The sequence below is a fragment of the Vidua chalybeata genome, chromosome 3 (genome assembly GCF_026979565.1).
Source record: "Vidua chalybeata isolate OUT-0048 chromosome 3, bVidCha1 merged haplotype, whole genome shotgun sequence".
Lineage (NCBI taxonomy): Eukaryota > Metazoa > Chordata > Aves > Passeriformes > Viduidae > Vidua > Vidua chalybeata.
The window spans coordinates 3,353,537-3,376,620 of record NC_071532.1 but is presented as its reverse complement, the minus strand read 5'-3'; the positions used below and the strand labels follow the sequence as shown (position 1 = coordinate 3,376,620).

Genomic DNA, 23,084 nt, shown 5'->3' with positions numbered 1-23,084 from the left:
CCCCAGCCCCAGGATGAGCAGGACTCCTCCTGAGGTTGGATGAGTCGCAGACCTCTTGGTAGCATTTCATGCAACTATCCTGTCTGTTGCTCCATGAACTCCTCCTCCACTGTTCTGTCACTCACATTCCCACCCAGAGGCCTCCTGACCTCCCCCTCTGACAGGAGGCCAGACCCAGAGTGACCAGCTGGGCCTGGTTCACCCCCGGGCTCTTTGCTTTGCAGAGGAGAATGAAGAAAAGCAGCCACTGACCAGCAAGGAGGAGGAAGAGCGCCGGATCGCAGAGATGGGGCGCCCGGTCCTGGGGGAGCACACCAAACTTGAGATCATCATTGAGGAATCCTACGAGTTCAAGGTAGTGTTCACATCCTGCATGCCTGTTCTTCTTTCCACACTCCTTTTGTTAGGGAAGGTGTAGAGGAGGGAGGTATCTGTAGGAAGGTGTAGAGGAGGGAGCACTGGGAGGCACATGTTGATGGTATTGGAGCAAAGCGAGGCAGCACATGGAATCACACACGAAACAGGAGCTGGGGTCCCAAATGCTGCAGGTTGCTTTAAAACATGATCCTATTCTCACAGTGAGTTCTACACGCTGGTCCTACTTACAGGCAGCCTTGAGTGAGCCCCAAGCCTGGCACTCCCAGTGCAAAGGGCTCATAACCCCAAATGCAAGTAATGGTTGTGCAGCTCAGCTGCCCTGAATGCATGGGCCAAGCCAAGAGCTGAAAACTGGCTACTTCATTATCTTTTCCATTTTATTGTGGTATAAAAATATAACAGGGCACATTTACTGTGGCTCTGAGATGGTTCAAACTCCCATCCATGAGCAGGTTTCCAAAGGTCTTTTTTAGCAGCAGCGAAAGAAATTGCAAATACTTACATTTGGGTCTCTTGAGCTTAAAATCTGTTGACCTTGTTCCATAAACACATGGCCATAAGCAGTGGCACTTTAGCCCAGTATCTGCAGCCCCTAATTCTCTGCTCTGCATCTCCATCCACAGAACACGGTGGACAAGCTCATTAAGAAGACGAACCTGGCCCTGGTGGTTGGCACAAACAGCTGGAGGGAGCAGTTTATTGAGGCCATTACTGTCAGCGCGGGTGAGTTTGGGCCACAGCTCCAGGTGAATTACGATCACCCTCGCTCTCAGCTCGCCTTGGCTGCATCAGCAGCGCAGACTGTAGTGGAGCAGCAGGAGGCAAAGCAGGTGGCAGAGTTATTTACAGCGCCTGCATAAATAAGGCAGCTGATTAAAGCCTTTTGTGAGGGCACCTTGTCTCGTGTGTAGGAAACCTTCTGTGTGAAGTGTGTCTGTAGCACCAGGCAGAGCAACACCTTGGCTGGTAGCAGACGGCAGAGGGCGAAAAGTCAGTTCAGTGGGAGAGATCTGGGAGGTGAACACAGTGTGGAAATTCAGAGTGGCATAAATGAGGCTGGTGTGAAGCAACAGTGCTCCCCTTCCCTGGTTCTCCCTGTACCTCTGCGGTGAGGACAACGCAGTAGTGAGGGTGCAAAGCCTCACTGTGAGCCAAAATTTTCCCTTGACACGCCCTGTTTTCTGGAACTCCTGCTGCCCCAGCCAGCTGTGGCTGGAGGATTATGGCTCAGCAGCCCAATAGCTGCAGCAGCATATCATATCTGTGGTTGAACCAGATCCTGTGTGATCTTATCTTCCCTCCCTTGGAGAATTGACTTTCCCTCAAATGCCTTGTGGTACTGTTCTCACAGGTGCCAGTGCCATGTTTACCAGTACAGGATATGTTATCATTCCCATATATGTGGAAGAAGGAAGAAAGGTCTCCTCCAGATGTTGTTTTAACAGCTGGAAACACTATTACTTACTGGCTGGATGTTACAACCTCACAGCCCAGCCTGGGCTGTGTGTGAACACATTAGGGCAAAGTCCGCCAGCTTAAATTAAATCCCTGGGAAGGCAATTACCTCTCATCTGGCTAATTGTGCACTGAAATGCATGGGGGAGTGCTCAGCTTCCTACTTCTAACTCAGCTATACAAGGTAACCTCTGCCAGCACCAGGTAATTAAAAATGATGGCAGTACCATTTACCCTCTGCCTCTGGAAAACAAGGGCAGGACGCTGTGCAGCAGCTTTCTCCTCAGATTGTGATCCCTCCTCTTGTAGCACAGTTCTTCTCAGAGCCTCCAGGCAAGAGCCTCCCATTATTTTGGATTCAGCATGAACTTATCATGCAAGACAATCCTTGCTGCAGGTTTTGTAGCTAATATGGCTAAACTAATCTATGCCAGAACCAATTATGTAATTGCATCCCATGTTAAAGCAAAGAGAGTCACTGATGGTTGGATGCCATTTCTGTGACACACATAAAGACTGCAGTTATGTGGAAGCCCTGTTGCCCCCATGTCTTGAATATTCTGCCACGATCAGAGCTAACAGAAGATTAACAAGCATTTAATAAATGGGATGTATTTTGGTGGACATGAGCTGTCCCTTGCAGCTGTGGATCTCAGTAGTAGTTTGTCTCAGAGCTCTGGAGGTACTCAGGCTTTAGCTCCTCAAGCTTTGTGCCAGATAAGTTAAAATGCCTTAAACACTGGAGGTTGGGTTTGAGTTTTTCCCCCACAGCTCACCATGGATACCAGGTGAAAGTCCTCCGTCACCCCTTCAAAATGTAACATCCCAGCTGAGAAAAGAAACATTAAACCCCCATTTCCCACCCAATGATCAGCTCAGGGCAGTGTTTGCAGGGGGATGGAGCAGCAGAAGGTGAGGTCTGTGGAAGGGCAGTGCAGGTGCAGACAAGGCTGTGCCACACTGTGCCATGCCACTCTGGGCTGTCCAGAGCCTGTCACTCAGCCCCTTTAGTCTGCACCCAAAAGCTATAAACTTTCTTCCACAGCAAAAACACTCTGGGGCTTGCAGGCCCGTTTCTGAATGCACCCCTGGGTCACCATCCACTCTGTGTTTCAAGTCACCTCCACAAGATCTGGCCAGCTCTTCAAAAGAGAGACATCATGGCTGCTTAACAAAATGCTAGGCAGATCTGGATGAAGGTTATGACAGTGGCATTCGTGATCATTTTTCAGGCTGTTTCATCAGCTCTGTAAAGATGTAGGTCCATAGCAGTCCTGATGCCACCCTGAGCTTGGCAGAGGATTGAAATACCTGCTGCAGAATTACAGCACGAGCACAGCATGGTGTATCCTGCCATTAGCAGCCTTTGCACCTTGAGGGAAAACACAGGCCAACATAGGCTTTCCAGGCTGGAAAACTGTTCCTTATCTTCACAACGATGCACAGGAATGAGTATTTATATCTGCCAAAATAATAATGCTGATTAGCTACTGTTTCTGCCATAGTGAGCTTGAAGCTCCCAAGCTTGCATCTTCCCATTGCTAAGGAGCTTCTTTCAGCAGCCATCCTTGGTCCACATCCTTGGTGGGAAAACAAAAAGCATCAAAGACGTGGAAAATCACCAGACAAAATGCAAGGGATGTCTTTAACACGACTCACAGCGGCCTTGGAATCCCGAACATTCGTGACTTACAAACTCATCCTTGTTTCCTAAGGGCAGCAGGAAAGCTCCCACTGACTTAGTTGGAAAAGTGTCACCTCCCCTTGAAGTCTGGGAGTGGTTCCAGTGTGAGCAGGAGGAGTTTTTGACTATGCCACAGCAGTGATGATGTGCACTGCGCCAGGCTGGGGAAGCCCCACATTTGCCATGCAGCCTGCCCGAGGCACAGGCTGGCCAGCAGGCTCTCCAGACAGCTCCTCGGAGCTGCAGGACTCAGGCAAGGGGTCACCAGCCCCAGTGGGCTCCCTGGTGGGGTCCCCCCCACACCGTGGGACTCCCTGTAGGCTGGATGCCAAGTGGTTTTGCAGAGACAGGCGAGGTGCCAATCCCTGGAGCAGGAAAGGGAGTCCCCAGTGACCCAGGAGAGACCAGACATCAAGGAACAGGCAACCAGGGCTTATAGAGAAACATGTGAAGGGGCAGGGAAATGCAGCAGGGAAGGGCAGCCAACAGTGATTGAGCAGGGAGGCTTTAGGGCAGGCAAAAATCCATTACCTGATCACGGTTTGCAGCAAAGGTAAGGTGAAGCACCAGAGCAGCTCAGCAACCATCAAAGCCAGCTGCTTTTCCAGAGAGCTGGAAGCAATTGCAGGCACTTGTGGAAAGCAGCTCAGAGCAGCTCAGAAGGGGCTTCCCTGTGGGAATCTCCACAAGGCAGGCCTTGCTCTCGGTGGGTTTGCTTGCCCCAGTCAACTCCAGTCAGCAAGAGGTTGGTTTTTTCCCCACTTCTTCTGGGGGAAGAGCTCTTGAGCGGGAGCTGAGTCACAGAAAACATCTGATGGTTAAACTCAGGCAGAGGTGCTGGCACGAGGCTTTGCATTTTCTGAAGTGCAGGTCGTTTTTTTAAACCATTGCCTCTGGGGTGTGTCTCTGTGCTGTGTAAAGGGGCAAGGAAAGGCCATCAAGCAACTCTGATGATTGCTCAGAAAATAAGATATTTGGAAGTCAAGGCCTTCCAGGGCCCAGATCATGACACAAAGCATTTTGGGGGCTGCAGTTTGCACAGGAGCTTTGCCCAACCTTCCCCAGGACGAGCAAATCTAATCAGGCACTGCCGGTTTTCTCCAGGGGAAGATGACGATGACGATGAATGTGGGGAGGAGAAGCTGCCCTCCTGCTTTGACTACGTGATGCACTTTCTGACCGTCTTCTGGAAGGTCCTTTTTGCCTTCGTGCCCCCCACAGACTACTGGAATGGCTGGGCTTGCTTCGTTGTCTCCATCCTCATGATTGGCCTCCTGACAGCTTTCATTGGCGACCTGGCATCCCACTTTGGCTGCACCATTGGCCTGAAGGACTCCGTCACTGCCGTCGTGTTTGTCGCCCTGGGGACATCGGTGCCAGGTGAGCACAGCCACGGGGTTTGCTGTGAAGGTCCATCTCCACCCAGGCTGGGGTTGGGGTTGGGGTTGGGACTGGGGTTGGAGCTGGGGAGGGCTGTGCTCTGCAGGATCCCAAAGCGCAGGTTTGAGATATAGATGGAAATTGTTTTTCAGTCTCAGAGGGGCTGAAGGATAGAACCAGGATGTGGATTCAGTCCCATGGGAATCATTTCAAAGACCATCCCACTGCAAAGACTGTGAAGTACCTGTTTCTGTGGGCAGCCTCTGTGGTGTCCACTTCCAGAGTCAGAATTGGTCTTCAGTTAAAATGCTGCCTGCATTGGCAGTCCTGCATTTTTAGCATCTGCTGATTTCACCTTGCTCCTGGGTGAATTAAGTGTGAGTCCGTACTCAGGGCACCCTTTCCAGCACGGACACCTTTGTGTGAGACCAGGCTCAGATGGATCAAGGTAAGGTTGCTGAGCTGGAGGAGCTGCTTGAAATGCAACTTGTGAAGCTCTGAGGATTCCCATGTCAGCTTGTGTAAGAGAGCCTGTGCCTTTCACTCACCTTCTGCCATGGGCTGTGCTGGGCAGGCAGAGCCTGATTTCTGGACAAGGGGCTCTGACCCTCCCCAGCCATCCTTTGCATCAGTCACACCCTCCCTCAGCGCCTTCAAACTTCCAGTTATCGGTACTCAGATGCTCAAAGATCCTTAAATTGTCCTAATGCTAGCAAAGGCAAAGAGAAGAAGCAGCAGAACCAAAAGGGAACAGATCTGGGGCAAGGAACAGAAGAAGGAGCATTTTTTAGACCTCTGGCAGTAGAGGCTTTAGCAGAAGGTTTGCAGAGCTTCTTCACATGTTTGACAGTGAAAATCTTCCCTCCTGCTTTTGCTGGCATAAGGTGGCATTTAAGAAGTTCTTTTTTAGAATACATTGGGCTACTCTTCAGTTTCAGTTGGCTCCCAGGCTGTGCAGTGTTAGCTGGTGCTGATTGGGCTCCTCCATGCCTGCTTTCCAGGAGATGGGCAGAGGAGGGTGCAGAGAAATCAACACTGACAGGGATGACAGGGACATTCCCTGCATTGAAAGCACTGCTCGAACTTGCAGAAATGCAGGTGGTTGTTTCTACACTCATCCCTTCTCCCCCAATGGCAGCTGCAGAGCCTTGGAGGCATCGGCACTGTCCCACACAACTCTATTACTGCACCATGATCAAGGTGCCTTCAAGACAGCCTTTTTTTAAAAATAAAGCAGACTTTTGATTTCTTTGCTGCAATTGGACCCTCTAGCTGTGCTTATATGTGCCCATCCCCTCCTGTTCCATGGAACTAGATCTTTGTGCCAGGCTGCACTTTGCCATCTCACCTTGAAGCCCACTGGGGAGGAACAGAAAGGAAATTCTGGAGAATTAAAAAATGTGAAATATGACCTCATTGTTTTCTTTTCCTGAGCCACACTGGGCTGCCTGTACCCAAGGGGATCTGGGAGTGCAGATATGTTCAGGACTCATCTTCTCATTGTTAGCTGAGAGTGCTCACCTGAACCAACCCACGGGCTGATCCCTTCTGCTCTTCCTTCTGATCTTCCTGCAGATCCAGAGTGGGTTTGGATGTAAAATCAGCACTTCCCTGTGGTGCAGAGCAGTGTCATGCTGGTCTGCCTGGCACAAGGTTTTCCATTAAAATGGCTGGCCAAGTTTCATCACTGGTATTAAAGCTGGCAGAGCACCTGGGCAAGCATGCACTCACCCACACAGTTTTTCTTCCCAAGGGATGGAGGATGACCTGGTTTACCAAAGTGCCAGGGCCTGCACAAGGCACTGGACTTCAGGGAGGCAAAAGGTGCTAGAGGCAATACTGGGGGAAGCCCTGTATTTCTGACCATTGAGATTCCCCCCTGTGCATTTCCAAACCCTGATAAGAACCAGACGGTCCCTCGATTTCCCGGAATTTCCATTGGAAGGGGCTGTACCCTATCCCCTTACCCATTATTTTCTTTCCCCAGGTCTTGCCATTGACATTTGTCCTCAAGCTGCCCTCTTTTCCTGGGTGTTTCCTGAGGTTTTTCTCCCCATCTTTCCTTTGCAGACACATTTGCCAGCAAAGTAGCAGCAACGCAGGACCAGTACGCGGACGCCTCCATCGGGAACGTCACCGGGAGCAACGCTGTGAACGTTTTCCTGGGCATTGGGGTGGCCTGGTCCATCGCAGCCATCTACCACGCGGCGCACGGACAAGCCTTCCAAGTCTCCCCTGGCACACTGGCCTTCTCCGTCACCCTCTTCACCATTTTTGCTTTTATCAGTGTGGGAGTGCTGCTCTACCGGCGGAGACCCGAGATCGGAGGTGAGCTGGGCGGGCCGCGGACTTCCAAGCTGCTCACATCCTCACTCTTTATCCTCCTCTGGCTCTTGTACATATTCTTCTCATCTCTGGAAGCCTACTGCCACATAAAGGGCTTCTAAAGGGACAATCAGAGATAGTAAATATGTGTATATCTATATATATCTATATAGAGTGATATATAGGTATAGATATAGATATAAAGCTGTGTATAATGAACAGAGAAAGAATAAAAGAGATTTGCCATGTTCACACACCTGCTGATGGAAAGCGGCTTTGGAGCATCCTTTGAACTAGGCAGGACCCCAAAGCCAGCAGGACCCCTCCCCAGGCAGCAGCCCCAGCCAGGAGCCTGGGGCAGGGCCCTTTCTGCAACTCGACCAACAGGAGCGGCCGATGGCCACCGAGCCCCTTCCCAGCGCTGACTCCCACCCGCTGGCCCCCGGGAAGACGGATGCGAAGGCGACCGGGGCGCGTCGTCGGTGTGAGGAAGGCCAGAGTAGCTGGTGAGAAACAGAGCAGTGGGCAAGGGAAGGAGAGGAAAGCGAGGGTTCTGATCTCCCACCGCCATCCAGCTGCCTTCACCACTCGGGAACAGGCCCTCGGGCCCTGTTGGAGAGGAGCGAGAGACCGAACTGAAGACAAGGGGAAGCTGGGAGCTTTCTAAGGATAGAACACAAACCGTTTTCGTCATTGATTTGGGGTTGGTTTTTTTGTTTCGTTTTGGCGTGTGTACAACTAGCATCTCCCACCCACATGCCCCTCACCTTTCCCTGTCCATGCTTTGGGGGTGCACAGCCGCAGCCTCGTGTCCCGTGTCCCAAGCCGAGGCTGCGCGGAGCGGCGGGAGCCTTCCTCCCACTCCTCCGCCTCCTCGGGCATGCTGTCGTGGTACTTGTAACATTTGCATGAATGAAATGAAATCTATCTGTATATAGCATCCTATAGCGATAGTCCTTCCAACCATGTGGGTTGAGCATTGCAGATTGCAAGCGTTTTCTTTTCACTGGGTTTTATTTATTTTTAGTTAGTTCGGTTTTGCCATAGGGTTTTGCTCGTTTGTTTGTTTGTTTCCTCTTAGCGGGGGTGGAAAGGATGGAAAGCTGTCCCCACTTACTGCTCGTGGCGTGGTTCCATGAGAAGCAATAACAGCCATGCAGTTGTAGGTTTTCAGGGGAGGAAAACCCACACCCCAGAGACTTCAGGCTCTGTCCTGCTCTGTGCATGGGGTCCTCTGACGTGCTGAAGTCAGCAGGAAGGCCTCCTCTGCCCACAGGAGGTGTTACACCAGGTCCCAGGGAGTGGGGTGAGCAGTCTGAGGGGAACAAGCGTGGCTGACTCCCAGCACCTCACATGCTTCTGCCTTTCGAGTCGGTGGCTGCCTCAAAGCCCTTGGCCCCCTGCTATTCCCTGTACCCCCAGAGGTGTAGTGACAGCCCCTGTTTCTGAGTGTTAAGCCATCAGGACCAGTCCCCAAAGCTGGTCCTTCCCCACAGCCATGTGGAGGCAGAGTAATCACACGTAAGGGCTGAAGGGCCGTACGAGATCTCCCACTCCACTGAGCGTAGCCAGGACACATCCCCCAGGAACAGGTCGTGTTGTGCACTCTCCGAATCTGACGTCACTGGACAGGATGAGACAGGGAGGTGTGACTCAGCATCACCCCCCTGGTGCCAGGAGTGCAGGCTGGGATAGAGAGCCGAGCCAGGGAAATGTGGCTGTAGAGCTCCCCAGGGCACAGCACAGGGGAGACACTGGGCACTGGTGCTGAGAGATGTCTCCTGACCCGATGCCCTTTGCCAGGCTTCCTGACATTCCAGCCAGGCAAACTCCCAGCCTGCACGTCCATGGTGAGCTCTTCCACTCAGCTGAAAACCATGTCTGATGCTTGTACCATAACCAGCTGGCTGGGGGTATTTGTACTCATCTTGAACTATCTGTGGAAATTTTAATTAACCTGCTGTAAGGTTTTCTCTAGGAATATGAAGTTGTAGGTTTTTTTTTTCTTCTCGAGCCTTTTTTCACTTTTGATTTGTTTTGGGGTTCTTCTTTTTTGTTTCTCATTGTTTTGGGGGAAAATCAAACACAGGTGCAGGTTGTTCAGGTTTATGATTACCTTTATGTACAATGATTTCATTTTCATCTGTTTGGCTTCATTTTTTTCTTTGTGTGTATTGCCCACCACTATAAGCAGTGAGTCCACTAATTGTGATGATCCTTATCAATGGTACACAATGCACAGAGAAATAAAGTTTGTAATGATTCCTGATGGATCCAGTACTGCTCCTGCATATTCTCTATGGAAAACCCTTCTCTCCCCTCCAGCTGTTTCCCCTTTGTAGTCATCTCTCCTTGACTCACTGGTTTGCCTTCACCGTGTTTCTGCCTCTGGCAGGGGCAGTGGTGCCTTGGCACGGCCGCCCCTGCCCCATCCCATGCCCTTCCTCCCTCTCCATCTCCATGGTGCCTCAGGCTCGGTGTGTGCTGCGGTCCAGCCGGGACTCACAGCCTGCTCCACTCTCAGGGGGATGCAGGAAACCACCCAGGGACAAAGCTGCAGGGCAACCCACCCTGCTGGGGCCAGGAGCTGCTGCTGTGCTGCATCCCTGGCCAGTGCTGGCTTGGCCCTAGGCATGGGGAGAGCCGTGGGTGTGCCCCCAAGGTACCAAGCAGCTCTTCCTTCACATGTCCTCTATGGAACTGCTCCTGCTCTCGCTACAGCCTCACAGTGACCTGTGCTGGGTTAAGCCATGAGCTAACTATGAGGGAGAATACAAGAGGTGCATTACCAGGGCCGGGTCCATGGGTGCCAAAGCAGATCTGAGACACCCCATGAGGCTGGGCTGCTCTCAGGAGGTGCCTGCCCATGCCCCAGTCCAGGTGCCGTGGGCCATTTCAGACCCATCTGTGCCTCGACACAGCTCAGCCAGCACTGAGGAGGAGAAAAGTCTCCCCATGCCCAGGGATGTTGCTCTTCCCTGTGTTTCATCCAGCATCTGTTGAGCTGTCCCCAGATAAACTCTCCCTGCAAGGCTTGGGAGGTCCTGCTCTGACAGCTGAACTCAAACACCAGCCCTGGAGATGGGCCCCAGGCAAGCACTGCCTTCAACATTCCCAGCAGAGAGCAGGGCCAGCAATGTCCACATGCTTTTCCCAGGCAGTGATTGTGAAAGCCAAGCACCTCTTCTGACCAAAATTGCATCTGCTGAAAGGTGATGTTGGTGTTTTCCCCTCGTCATTTGCTGCTTCAGAATGAATTGCCTTGGCTGAAGTAATTAACAAGTCAAATGGGACTTGTGTGGCCACTCAGGTTAGCAGACACTAAATAACTCTCCTGCTCACAGAGCTTTCCAAAGGGAATGATGGAGCAGTGCTTGTTTAGGACGAGGCCAAAGTCCCAGGCTGAGCACCAGCCCTGTTCAGGCAGTTGCTCTCTGTGTGCTTCTGGGCATCTTTAACAGGGCTGTGCACAGTGTGACCTGAGTGTGCCCAGTGGCTCGTGGAGGGGTCACGGGGGAGCAGCCAGGGCAAGCGCTGTTCCCAAGGGTGCCAGGCCTGCTCTCCTCTTTCAACCACACTCTCCAAAGGCAGAAGAGAGCTGTCCTCCCCAAGAAGACACCAGCACTGGCTGGCAGCGTGGGAGGCAGCAGGAGGAAGCACATCCCCGGCACAGTCGCACCTTGTCACAGCTCAGCTCCCTGGATCCCCTGTCCAATGCCAGAACTCTCCCATCTCTTCCTCATCCAGCCTCCCACCCTTGCCTGCACGGGGAGAACATCGAGCATCTCTGATAAAGGCCTGGGTTTATGGGTTGCCAGAAGCAGCAGATCAAACCCTCGGCCTCCATCCATTTCCCTGCCCCATTTGCTCTCACCCCCTCTCATCACCCCACCAGCCAAAGGCAAGCCTTTCCATGGAAAAGGACGCAGCACATGTCCAAAGGACATGCAGAGACAGGAGACACCCAAATAACTCCACAGGCCACTGCCAAGCACAAGAAGGAGCACACTATGACAGCCCCAGCCATCTTGGACAAACCATACTGCCAGCTCTTCAGGGGTCAGCAGGCCTGGAGGCAAATCCCAGTCACAGCCCGAAGGCTCGGAGACGGCGCAGAGAAAAAGGAAAGAGCCACAGGTCTGCAGTGCCTCGTGGCTGAGCCCACCCCAACTGCCACCTGAGCCAGGAACTGCTCCGTGCCAAGGTGTGAACCCCCCATCTCCACCCAAACGAGGCTCCTGCCCCTGTGTCACCCCATGCCAGGCAGCCTGCGGTGTCTCCGGGGCCAGGGGCGATCGCAAGACTCGCTTGTGCATCTTCATCCCTGCTCCCCGAAAGGACAGAGGGGAGAAGGGAGGCCTGGAGCCCGCCCTGGTCACGAGCCTGGCTGTGAACTCCCTGCACTATTTCTGCTGCGGGCAGGGACGGGGGAAGCAGAGCCCCTGTGTTATTGTTACAGCTATTTTTAAATTCTCGGGTAAGAATCGTCGGCGTTGGTGGCCATATACATAACTCAGGAGGAAGTTCAACTACATTCCTGGAGGGACAGAGCTGAGCATAGCCAGAAAGTGACAGAAAACTCAATGCTGGACAGTGTAATTCCAGGAGAAAGCCTTGCGTTATTTTCTGTAAGCTTTGGCACCCAATCCCACCTGGAGAAACGTGTTTGCAGAGCACCAGGAACCTCTCTGGCCTCTCAGAGCATGCAATGACCACCTACTGATGCCTATACACGTGCTCAGCACAGCTGTGGAAAAGCCTGTTTATCTTGTAAAAAATTGACTTGCACAGGAAAGCATCCAGAGGCGTCCGTATTCTTGCAAAAAGCGCCGAGGGACAATAAATGCAGTGAGATTCCTCACCTTTTAAGGACTTGAGCCTTTCTGCTGTTGGAACTGGAGGTGCCAAGAACCTCTTGCCAGCCAGCAGCACCCCTCACACGGAGGGAAGGGACACTGCAAGGGAAAGGGGCCTGCCTGGCCAAGTAGGAGCTGTTATCAGCAGAGACAGGCAGGAGCTTGCTGCTCCCAGCAGGATTTTCTGCCCGTGGGATGCCCCTGAGAGCATCCAAGGAGTCTCCACAGGGCCTTGCTCTCTCTCTGGAGCATCTCCAGAACGGCCAGTCCTGGCCCTGGGACTCAGTGCCCCCAGGGTGGTTCACCACCCTCTCCTGCAGGCTCTGCACCCTCCCTTGGCTCCTTGCCCTTTCCCAAAGGGAATGCCAGCTTGGGGCTGCCCTCACCACGGGTGTGCAAGAGGGCACTGGGGCACCCACTGTTCCCAAAGCAGGTGCTGTGGAGCACTGCTGGAGCTGGGTGTTCCAGTGGGATGCCCAGCACCGGAGGGCATGGGGAAGGGACAAGTGCCAAGGGGTCCCACCCAGCTCTGGAGACCTTGTTCAAGCACTGCCACAGCATGTCCCCTGCCCTGGCTGCCACGGGCACGGGCATGCACTTCCATTTCTCCACAGACACAGCACAGCCTGCAGCTTCTCTGGCTGCCCATGGGCACCAACCCCAGACAGTATTTTTATCTCTTTGAGTCAAAACTGCCCCTGGCCCGTTGCTCTGCAGCAGCAAAGCTTTCTGCCCCTCCCAGTACACAGCCCACCCCAGTTCAGGTGGCAACGGGAAGGACCATTAGTGACCCACCGTTAGTGACCCCACCTGATGTCCTCCACATTCTGCCTCGAGCCATCTCAAGGTCCCAAAATCTACACTCAGTGGCAATCCAACCTGTGGCTTGCTCTGTGCTTGCCTCCCCTGTGAAGCCTCTTCACGTTCCATCTTCTCCCCAGCTCCCTGCAGAGAAGCATCCTCTGTCCCTCCCTCCTGCCCCACAGCTGGGGGTTCCCTGTGTGGGACAGATTTCCTTCCTCACTGCACTGACACTTGTTAGCTCAGCCTTGCTCTTTGTGTCTGAAGGCAAAGATGAACCACCCCACATGGTGGATCTGAGCCCCTAAAACCAAGGAGCAGGAAAACTTCCACACAAACCCCACAAACCCTCCTGCTCATCACCCAGGCACAGTCACAGCCACTACCTGCAGGCACAGTTTTTATTGTGCCACTGTCCTTCACTCTTTAGTCTGTGGAAGACTTTTTGCTGAATTTCCACCATTATCAAGTCCCACAGATGCTCCAACTGCACCCCCCATCCCGACCATGCCTCTCTGCTTCCAAAACAAACTAATTTGCTTTATCTGGGGGTTCAAGGCTTTCCTGCCCTTGCTTGAAATGGGCAGTTGAAGTAGATCAAGTTGCAATGGCTTGGGATGTTTATCCACACTTAGAGCTCCTAAACCATTGCAGCATGTGGGAGACTGCCACAGGGCTCCCTCCCTGCGCCTCCCGACCTCTTTGTGGAGGTGGGATTTGTTTCTCCTCCATTACTTCCAGCTCAGAGAAGTCTCTACAGATGGGAGGATGAGACCTGCATGGAACACAGCCTTGCTCTGCTTTCCTGATGGAAGCTGCCTGTCCATGGCACTGCCATCCCCAGGAGTGTGTGCCCCTCTGCCCCAGCCCACAGCCCCTGGCAGGCTCCTTGCTCAAGGACTGTGGGATTCTGGCAGATGAGCTGCTTTGCAGAGATCCATAGAAACATGCAGAATTTCCGAGTCCCCATGAAATTGCTGTGCTGGCATGGGCAAGGTTGGATCCTGGTGGTGCAGATGTGTCCCAGAGCTCGTTTGGGAGCATTAATGGAAGGTTTCACAAACCAGTAGCTTTGTGACTCCCAGGGATGTAGGGAGGTGCACACGTGGATTTCTCCTTGTTTCATGTAATGCTGAGATGCCTCCCTTGGCTTCAGCTCCAGCCCTGTGCCCTGCCCTGGCCTCTCCTTGCAGTAGGAGCTGTGATGAGCTGGCCCTTGGCTGAACTCCCCCTGCTCAAATGAGAACAAACTCATGCCTGTTTGTGTCTTAATTCGCTTGCCCCATGTTGCCTCCTTCATCTTGTGAGCTCTTGAGAAAAATGTGCCCATGCAGGGAGCCTTGCAGGAGCCCTGCTGGTCTTGCTCTTAATCAGGAAACACACACTACTTTCTGCAGCTCGAGAGAGCAAAAGATGGCAGTAATATCTCTTACATCACAAGCACTGTGTTAGCAAGGAGGGAAATGTTACTTATTTTTTTCCCTGACAATACTTGTCCTACTTCTTTTTTCCATAATGCATTAAGCATTAGGAGGCACAGCTCTGCACACAGTCCAGCTCTCAAGACTGACTACCTGTCGAGGACATTGCTCAGCAGTCCAGCAGTTTTATTCGTGGATGAAGGGCAGAAGGTGGTGTATTCTCCTAGGATTCCTAGCTCCTGCTGGAAGACACACAGCCCCGCTGGCAAAACCCACAAAACGCGGGGGTTTGTGAAATGCAGCCCTTTGTATCCTGGGTCTCTGTGCCAAGAAGACCTGGCATGAGCTTGTAAAATCCAAATCATGAACTTCCTGAAGACCACTCAGCAGCGATGGGCATCTTTATCCCTCCTGTTGTCTCCAGGCTGCCCGGAGAGGTCTCTGGCACACCCGGTGTTCACCACGTGTGAACGTCACCGCTAATCAAGCGAGAAGAGGACACGGAGTAGACAGACCACGTTCCTCCTCCCACCCCAAGTACAAGCCCACAGGATATTCCCAGCAAAAAGCAGTCAGACTGGCAGGCAGTCCTTGGGAAACCTCCCCCGTCTCAAAGGCAGCAGGTTCCCCTTGGCAGTCGCTCCCCACATCGCTGCCGTGAGGGAGGGGCTCGCAGCTCAGCATCCTGCAGGCACAGCCAGAGGAGACTCCTGGGCTCCCTGGGCTTCCTCGTGGAAGCATCATCGAGAGAGGCCTGCAAGGAGTGGCCATAATATTTCAAAGGAGAGATAAATGAGATGGGAATTAGTTTAAAAGCCCTACAGTAGGGGTAATTTAGATCCATCACTTATTTTCCGCTGTAATGAAGTGGCCCAATTACCTTGATGCTTGAGTGATCACTCCAGTTCTCAAAAGTCATTTCCAAACCCTTGAACAACTCCTCCTCCTTCTAGAGTAACCATCTCAGAAAGAAACACAGATCTTTCTTGGCAGAGATGTAATCCATGTCAGCAGTTCCCCCCACTGTCCCTCTCAGGAGCAGAGGGACACTCGGGCAGGGAGCTGCCTGCACAGCCTGTCCCAGGGTTGCTGGACACTCCCCACAGTAAGAGTTCCCAGGAACAGTGGGATGCAGGAGGGAAGGAGCTCTAAGTGATTTGCTGAGCCTGAAAGGTGATGGGGACAGCTGGTGGCTGGATGCAGCTCATGAGGGGAGGCAGGCAGCAGGCGTGTGGTGGGTCTCCTCACGGGCACCCCATGCCAGGGTGGTGGCTGGGGATGGCACTGCCAAGGCAATTTGTCTTCTGGAATTTTGGATGTGCTCCAGAAAGAATGGCTCTCGCTTTCCTGCTCTCCTCTGGCAGCCACCAACGTGTCCCTGCTCAGCAGCCCAAGGGCAGCTCCCCGTGGCCCCTGGAGCAGCACGGGGCAGGCAGGCAGGGAGGAGGCTGTGACCACCCTTCCTGACGCACCCAAAGCCACCTGCCACCGTCATCCTGTCACCCATCACCCTGTGTGTGTGTCCCCTCAGAGCCACAAGGCACCCTAGGGCAGACAGACGTCTTGTGCAAACCTTGACAGAGAGAGAGAGAGAGATCTCTGACAGCCCAACCAGCCCCTGGTCCCCCCAGCAGGGACAGGGCAGGCAGACCCCAGCTGGACAGAGCCAAATGATTCCAAAGCTGGGCTGAGAGTTTGCAGGAGAGCTGGTTTGCCTGGAGACAGAAACCAGAGCATGGGTCATAAATTGAACTCCACCTTCCCTCTGCCACGTGTGCCGTGCTTGGCGCCACGAGCTGGCCCTGCCCCAGCTTGTGCCCCAAGCTGAGGGTCACCCCCGGGCTCAGCAGCAGCTGGAGCCCCCCCAGTCTCTCTGTCTCTGTCACAGTTCCTCACAAATTCAACGGCACAATGCAGCTACACTATTTGAAAAGCCATAATATTTGTTTGGTACGACTCTTTTATTACTGTCAATTTATATATATATATTTGTTGATAAAAGAGGTCATCTTGGGAGACACTTCCAGTCTACTGGGAAATAATTGTCCGATGCTGTATATTCTGTACATGCTGTATAAACAAAGCAAAATATGTAAATCTAAACGTTTGGTGGACTCGGTGGCACGTGCTGCAGGGGGAGATTGGGACCAGGCAAGGCCACCACGGCTCGGGCTCGGGGCTGCCAGCAGAGTCCCCGTCCTGCTGGGCTCTGGACACGGTCTGGGGCAGGGCCTGGCCACGGTGCTGGCCTGCGGCTCCCTCGGTGCTTTTCCCCGCGCGAAGGTGAAAGGGGGCGGCTTTGGGAGCGAGAGCGGCCGCGCTTGACCTCCGCTCCCGGGGCGCGGCCGGTGCCGCCCAGCCGCTCCCCAGCCCGCAGCCGCCAGCCGGCAGGACATCTCTGAGCCTCAGGGGTCCGAGAGAGACGATTCCCCGTGGGAAGGCGGCCGGTGAGGGCAGAGACTGGCTCCGAGCGTCCGGCTTCTCCAGCTCCTTGCCGCGCCAAGCCAGCCGCCCTCCCTGGTGTGTTCTACAGCAGCCGCGAGCTGTGACCTTCTAACCCGACACACGCCGCTAGAAAACCTGTTCCGTATTTTCCGTGCTATCAATCTACAACTTTTGAAATTACTGGACACGGTCGTGGTAGCCTAAAAGTTGTGCTGAGCTCATATATTTTTATATTTGTGGTGTTTTCCTATCAATAGAGAGTAGTGAACCCTATAGCTGAAAGTGAACTATTCAAAATAAATATATGACTGCAGAAAATATTTGTAAAAATAATTTATTTTAAATATTCTGCCAAAGATAGCTCTCTAATGATCTGTAAGATGTTGTTTATCTCTTTTTGCTCTGAATGTCATTGTGAAAGGACCTTTCTCCCCCATATCTTTTGAAGATTTTTTTTTTTTTTTTGTATCTTTGAGGGAAAATAAATATTCCAATGATTTTTTTTACTAGAGCAGTAAATAGAGTAGTAGGGAGGCACGAGACAACTCTGCAAAGGTGATAAACAGAGTCCAGTAACAATCACTCTGAAAATCTGGTTTCTCCCATAGTTCCTCTGGCTGACAGACGGGGTTGGAAGCCTGGGACAGCTGTCCAGCAGGAAGAGCTTGGCTGCTGCTGCTGCTGCTGCTGTGGCTGCTGTGTAGCTTACCCAAAGGAGAGAAATCTCCCGAGAATCCCATCCCCAGGCTTGGGGCATTTGGATCCCCTTGCATCCAATCGTAGCCTCTTCATTTTTTTTATAGGCGTGATTTATTTATTAGCCCTTAATAGGCCCTGTGGCACATGGGGAACCCTCACCCAGAGCTTTGTGGGGCTTCAGTCCAAAGCCATTCCCCCCACACTCCTGCCAGCAGCCCTGCGCCAGTGGCACAGGGAATCCTGCTGGCATCCAGACCTGTCCCCTTCCTCACGTGGGGACAGGGCAGGGGACACTCAGCCACCAGGGGACACTTTAGCAAGAGGATCCATCCCTGCAGGTATCCAGTTAAAACAGGGGGAAGTACAGCCTTTTACCATGGAGAAGCTGCCTAGACTAGTCTTTGAGAAATGACTAGGGTTTGTTTGTTTTTTTTTTTAATTGTAGAGAAAAATCTTCTTTCCCTTCTTCATTTCTCCCTTATCTGAAAGAACTTTTCAATACTAGGGAAAGCCTTCATTATCTTCTGTGACCCCCAGGTCTGCTGCGGTGGAAATAAATCCTCAGCCACGCCTGTTAGGCTCCACCACTTCAAAGAGATTTTTGGCTCAGATTTTTTTCCCTTCTGAGCAGATTCACAATTCCTTAAACATCTTGGTCATAAAGGTCCGGAGGAATTAATTGATAAAAAAAGAAATCAAAGCCCTGTTCCAGTGAATGGGTTTCCAACTTTTGACTCCCCCAAGGTCAGGCACGTGTGGAAGTGTTTTATCGGGAACGGAGGTGGGAAAAGCAGTTTCCAAGCCATAGGGTGTGATGGGTGTGATGGGAGGACTGCTGTCCATGGGGCGTGGGTGGCACACTGCAGCCGTGGGGAGAGCATGCCAGGGAGTCTTTGTTCCTCTGGGCTCTCTGAACCCGGGGCTGTGCAGCTGCTGCCTCACAGGGAAACGCAAGCGAGCCAGGGAAGACAATGGTGAGAAGAATTGGGTTTCTGATCACTGTGCATTTTGTTAATTAGTGAATTCAAATAGTTTTATTTTTACCAAAAACAGATAATCTTTATTCCAGTAAAGACAACTGTTGACTTGAGATATATATAAATATATATATATATATATTATTTGAATGGTTTCTATCCTGTTGCTCTAACTACATAAAATGGAAACATGTTGCAAGTTGTGTCATTTCAATATACAAAATAAATGACTTTTCCCTGCATGCTGCCTGGGTATGTTGTGATTTGAATTAAGAGTTATATTTGAATTGCCTTATTCAAGAGGTTGTATGTTACCTAACTGGGGAATGACCTGGCACTGTTCATCACATTACATGTGTACTTGATGCTGTGTTATGTCAAATTCAGATGAGTTGTCTGTCATCTATGTATTTTGTGGGAGATCTTTTATCTTGTTAAACTGTGATATGTAAACCTTCATTGCCTGAAATAGTCACAGTTGTATAAATCAGTGTCTTCAGCTGTTTTCCTAATTTTAACACAATTCCTAACACAAAATATAGATGTTTGTAAATTCTTCATTCATTTGGTCTATTTTTATGTATGAGGCTTTTTTTTTTTTTTTTTAATCTGGCAAAGCAATAAGATAAGGCAGCTTTCCCGGATTTTTTTCAATCAAGGCTCAGCTACATTTCTCTCTCTCGGCAAGAGGCAAGGACCAGTTTTCAGCAGGAACAATTGGCATCCGGGATGTCTGTTTATTGCTATTATCTCTGCCGGCTCGGATGGGCCATTATCACGGCGGAACGCGATGATTAATGACGAGCCAGACGTGCCGCTCCTGCAGGGACAGCGCTCCGGGGACCCCAGGCTGGGCGGGAGGGGAGGGGAGGGGAGGGGGTCCCTGCAGACACAGCCCTGCGGCCAGAAAACAGCTCGGCTTGGAGAGCAGAGCCCCTCCAGGAGCCCACCTCCAGCTGGCAGACCACTGGAGCATTTCTGGACATTTCCATGCCTAAAGCCCCAATAAAGCACTGGGTGGGATAATTAAAACGCAGTGCCAAACACGAAGCAGTGGTTGGGATCACTCAAACGCTCTTGGCAGAGTCGGACGCGATCCCTGCTCAGCCGTGCGGGTGCCACATCGTCCTGAGCGCAAGCAGCAGAGGCGGCTCGGGCACACGAACCACGCCGTGGTGTGAGAGCCCAGCCCTGCTCTCCCCACTCTTCCAGTCTGGACCGCAGTTGCACAGGAAACGCTGCTCGCTTTTTATGTCCAGTAACCATAAGAAACACATGGGCCAGAGAAAAAAAAAAATCCTGGAGCAGGACAAGCTGTGGTCCTGGGTTATTGAATCTCCATCCAGGGCTTCGAGTGCTAAAAAAATTCCCGTCCCATCCACAAACGTGCCCACCTCTTTTTTTTCTTTTTCTCCCTTTACTTTCGGCATGCTTCGGGTTGGAAGGCCGTCAAAAGGGGAAAATGCGCTGCGAAGGGCTGGGGGGGTATGGGGGAGGAGGCTGCCAGAGGCGGCGCGGCAGCCCGCGAACGACCCCGAGGACTGCGGGAAACAGGCTTGCTAGAGGCAAGTGGGCGGCAGAAATTCCAGTTCCTGCTCCAGCCCCTCGGGGGGCTCTCAGCGTGACCCCGAGACCGGCACGGGCGGCGGCGCCGTCCCCCGCGGCCGGCGGGAGCGGCGGAGCTCAGCGCGGGAAACGGCGGGGGGCGGGGCCCGCGGGGAGGCGCGGTCCCGCCGCTAAACCCCGCCCCTCGCGTCCCATTGGCTGCGGCCGGACACGCCCCTGCCGCCATTGGCTGGTGCGCGGGCGCGTTTCCCGCGCGCGGCCGGGCGCGATGGCGGCGGAGCGGGGCATGGAGCTGGTGCGGGAGCTGCACCGCGCCGCCGGCGGGCACCTCCCGCCCTTCCGGGTGAGCCCCGGGAGCAGCGGGAGCAGCGGGTGGGCCCCGCCGGGGCCCGCTCTCGCTGACTGTGCCCGCTGTTGCAGACGGAGGAGATGCGGCAGGCGCTGGAGGAGATGCGGGCGCTGTACGAGCGGAACCAGGCGGACGTGTGAGTTGGGCGCCTGCTCCCGGCGCGTCCCGCACAGCACGGGCGGCGCTCCCCGGCCCGCAGCTCTCCTCCTACTCCTCTTTCTCCTTCCCCTCATCCCCCAGGTCCGAAGCGAAGGCGGGACGGACGGACCTGATTTTCCTCATCCGGTTCCGGCACTGCTGCCTGCTCCGGAACCAGCGCTGCCTCCTGGCCTACCTGTGAGTGCTGCGGGGGGGTGGCCGCCTCCCCTGGGTTCATCCCTGCCGGCACAGGGTCCCCAGGGGCAGGGGGTCGGGACTCTCGGCCCGGGCAAGTGGCTTTTGCACCAGCAGCAAGGCAGCTGTGTAGCCGATTCCCCTTGTGTTCGTTGCCGATATCACCGCAAAGAGAAGGCTCTGCTTCCTCCTGCTCTGTAAAAGTTTACATTGCTGGATGTCACCGTGGCTTGGGGATGTTGCCAGCACTCACCTCAGCAGAGGTGTTGGGTTTGCCCCGTTTCTTCCCCTAGGTATGACCGGTTGCTACGGATCCGAGCACTGAGGTGGGAGTATGGCAGCGTTCTGCCCAACACCATCCAGTTCCACATGTCAGCTGAGGAAGTGAGTCAGCCTCGTTTCAAACTCTTCCTCTCTTCCCACATATCCCTCCTGATGGATTATTTAGTACAATCAAAGTAGGTTAGTCTTCCCCCCACTATAAACATGGCATTTAACATGTCTTTCTGTAAATAGTTATTGTGTGTGTTCATTGTCTGTGGGTACAACCCTGTTAATGCCCACAGGTGGAGTGGTTCAATCGGTACAAAAAGTCTCTGGCTACCTACATGAGGTCAGTAGGAGGAGAGGAAGGGCTGGACCTCACACAGGACATCAAACCTCCTAAAAGCCTCTACATTGAAGTAAGTGCAAGATTTCTAGCTTCTATCCACTGATAAACATCTTCCTGACTATCTCTTTTTGAGCATTTCATCCCCATTCCAAGTCAGTTCATCAAGCAAAACCTTTCAGAGTTCCAAAGCTTTCACGGGTTTCTGTGTTTTACTCTGCCTGCCAGCATTTTACTCCTTCTACCAAGAGCACAAAGTATGTTGAGAGATGGCACTTCTAGTCTGCAGGGAGTCTGTGGTGGGGCGAGTTATCCAGTAAGAGGTTTTTGCAGCTTTTTGCAGAAACTTAACTAATTAGACCAACGAGAAACCATGTTCCCATGCCCAGGACTGTTACCTGGAGGGGGTGGTTGTTTTTTTTTTTTTCTCGTGGGACTCTTTCAGAGCTGTGTTTCCACTTTGCAGGTGCGGTGTTTAAGAGACCATGGGGAGTTTGAGATCGATGATGGCACTACCATCCTGTTGAAGAAGAACAGCCAGGTACCTGTGGTGGCTGAGTGTGGTCTGTTCTCTTCCTGCCCTCTCACTCCCATGACATCCCCCTGCTTATGCTGGCCTTGCAGCATGTCCCAGTCCCTGCACACACAGCTCCTTGCACGTGCTGTCTGCAGGGTCCAGAGTGCAGCTCTGCCTGATCTGGTACCACGAGGCACTGGATGTACAACAAACAGAGCTGGTTGTGCGCAGCAACAAATCCAACAACAAATTCAAGGAGGGTTTTTCTGTGTTTCTGTTCAGCACTTTTTACCCCGCTGGAAATGTGAGCAGTTGATCAGACAAGGAATCCTGGAGCACGTCCTGTCCTAAGCGTGCAGGACAGGAGGGACAGCTCTTGCTTGGTGGCCTGCCCACGATGGGGACTGAGCTCTGGTGTGCAGGGCTTGAGACACCTCAGTATTTCTGCAGTGGCACCCTGCCACTCCTCCTAACAGCCTTTGGTGCCTTAAAACCACAGCTCTCCATGAGCAAAGGGTGCATGCTGGTAATATAGCAATCCTGGGAATCCAGGATAGTGGGGGGGGGGCATTATCCAAGCCCCACAGCTACACCCAGGGTTTGTAAATGCATTTTTGTTTGGAGTAGTTCTTTGTTCACACTGTGCATGTAAGACACCAACTGGCTGGGCTCTAGAAGCCAGGAAAACTCCATGGCTGCAAAATAAAGAACTCCTTCAGCCTCAGTCTCTTGGGTTTTTAAGAGTTAATGTGGTGTTCATTCAGCACTGTGATCTGGCTCTCCAGCCAAACCCATCCTGACCCTGCAGTGTGATGGTTATTTAAGTATCTCAGTGGAACTGCTCCTCCAAGTGTCAGATAAGGCTGCACAAGGTTCTTTCCAGGATCAGACATGAAGCCTTGTCCCCATCAGAGACCCATAAATGTTTCCTGAGGTGCTGTGTGGATGATCATTGCAGTCTGGGTCATGGGCCTGGGTTTTTCCCAGTGTGCTTGGCCTGTGTCTCTGTTCCTCTGAAGAATCTCTTATCCCAGAGCACTGGTCTGGTAGGGCCTATGGGCTGTTTGGGGTGGGAAAGGGAGCAGAGGGTTTTAAGGATTCTGGTTAGCACAAAACCAGAACAAGGCTGAAGAGCTGCTTTCCTTGTCTGGTTTTTCCTAATGGAGCTGCTCAGCTCTTGCACTGTCTGGGAAAACACTTGCAAAAACATCAGCCCTAGGTTTTTGCAAGGTTCCTAGGTTCCATGCAGGAACAGCATTACAGCATTGCTCTGTCCTGCTCACTGCAG

At 52.7% G+C, this 23,084-nt stretch overlaps 2 protein-coding genes across 4 annotated transcripts in view; both read left to right on the top strand.

Annotated features, from left to right (window-relative positions):
* The window catches only part of SLC8A1 (solute carrier family 8 member A1), a 111,685-nt gene extending 102,186 nt beyond the window's left edge, over positions 1-9,499 (top strand). For all 3 annotated transcript variants that reach the window (XM_053937475.1, XM_053937473.1, XM_053937474.1), the window contains 4 exons: positions 225-355; positions 1,002-1,101; positions 4,622-4,897; positions 6,968-9,499. In XM_053937475.1, coding sequence (XP_053793450.1) covers positions 225-355; positions 1,002-1,101; positions 4,622-4,897; positions 6,968-7,344 — 884 coding nt within the window. In that variant the 3' untranslated portion in view covers positions 7,345-9,499. The remainder of the gene's footprint in view (positions 1-224; positions 356-1,001; positions 1,102-4,621; positions 4,898-6,967) is intronic.
* Positions 9,500-20,221: 10,722 nt separating this feature from the next.
* On the top strand, positions 20,222-22,520 carry GINS1 (GINS complex subunit 1). The gene is made up of 7 exons (XM_053938310.1): positions 20,222-20,330; positions 20,408-20,472; positions 20,577-20,672; positions 20,963-21,053; positions 21,236-21,352; positions 21,746-21,820; positions 22,079-22,520. The coding sequence occupies exons 1-7, from the start codon at positions 20,256-20,258 to the stop codon at positions 22,145-22,147; spliced, it is 588 nt and encodes a 195-aa protein (XP_053794285.1). The 5' UTR covers positions 20,222-20,255; the 3' UTR covers positions 22,148-22,520.
* Positions 22,521-23,084: the final 564 nt, after the last annotated feature.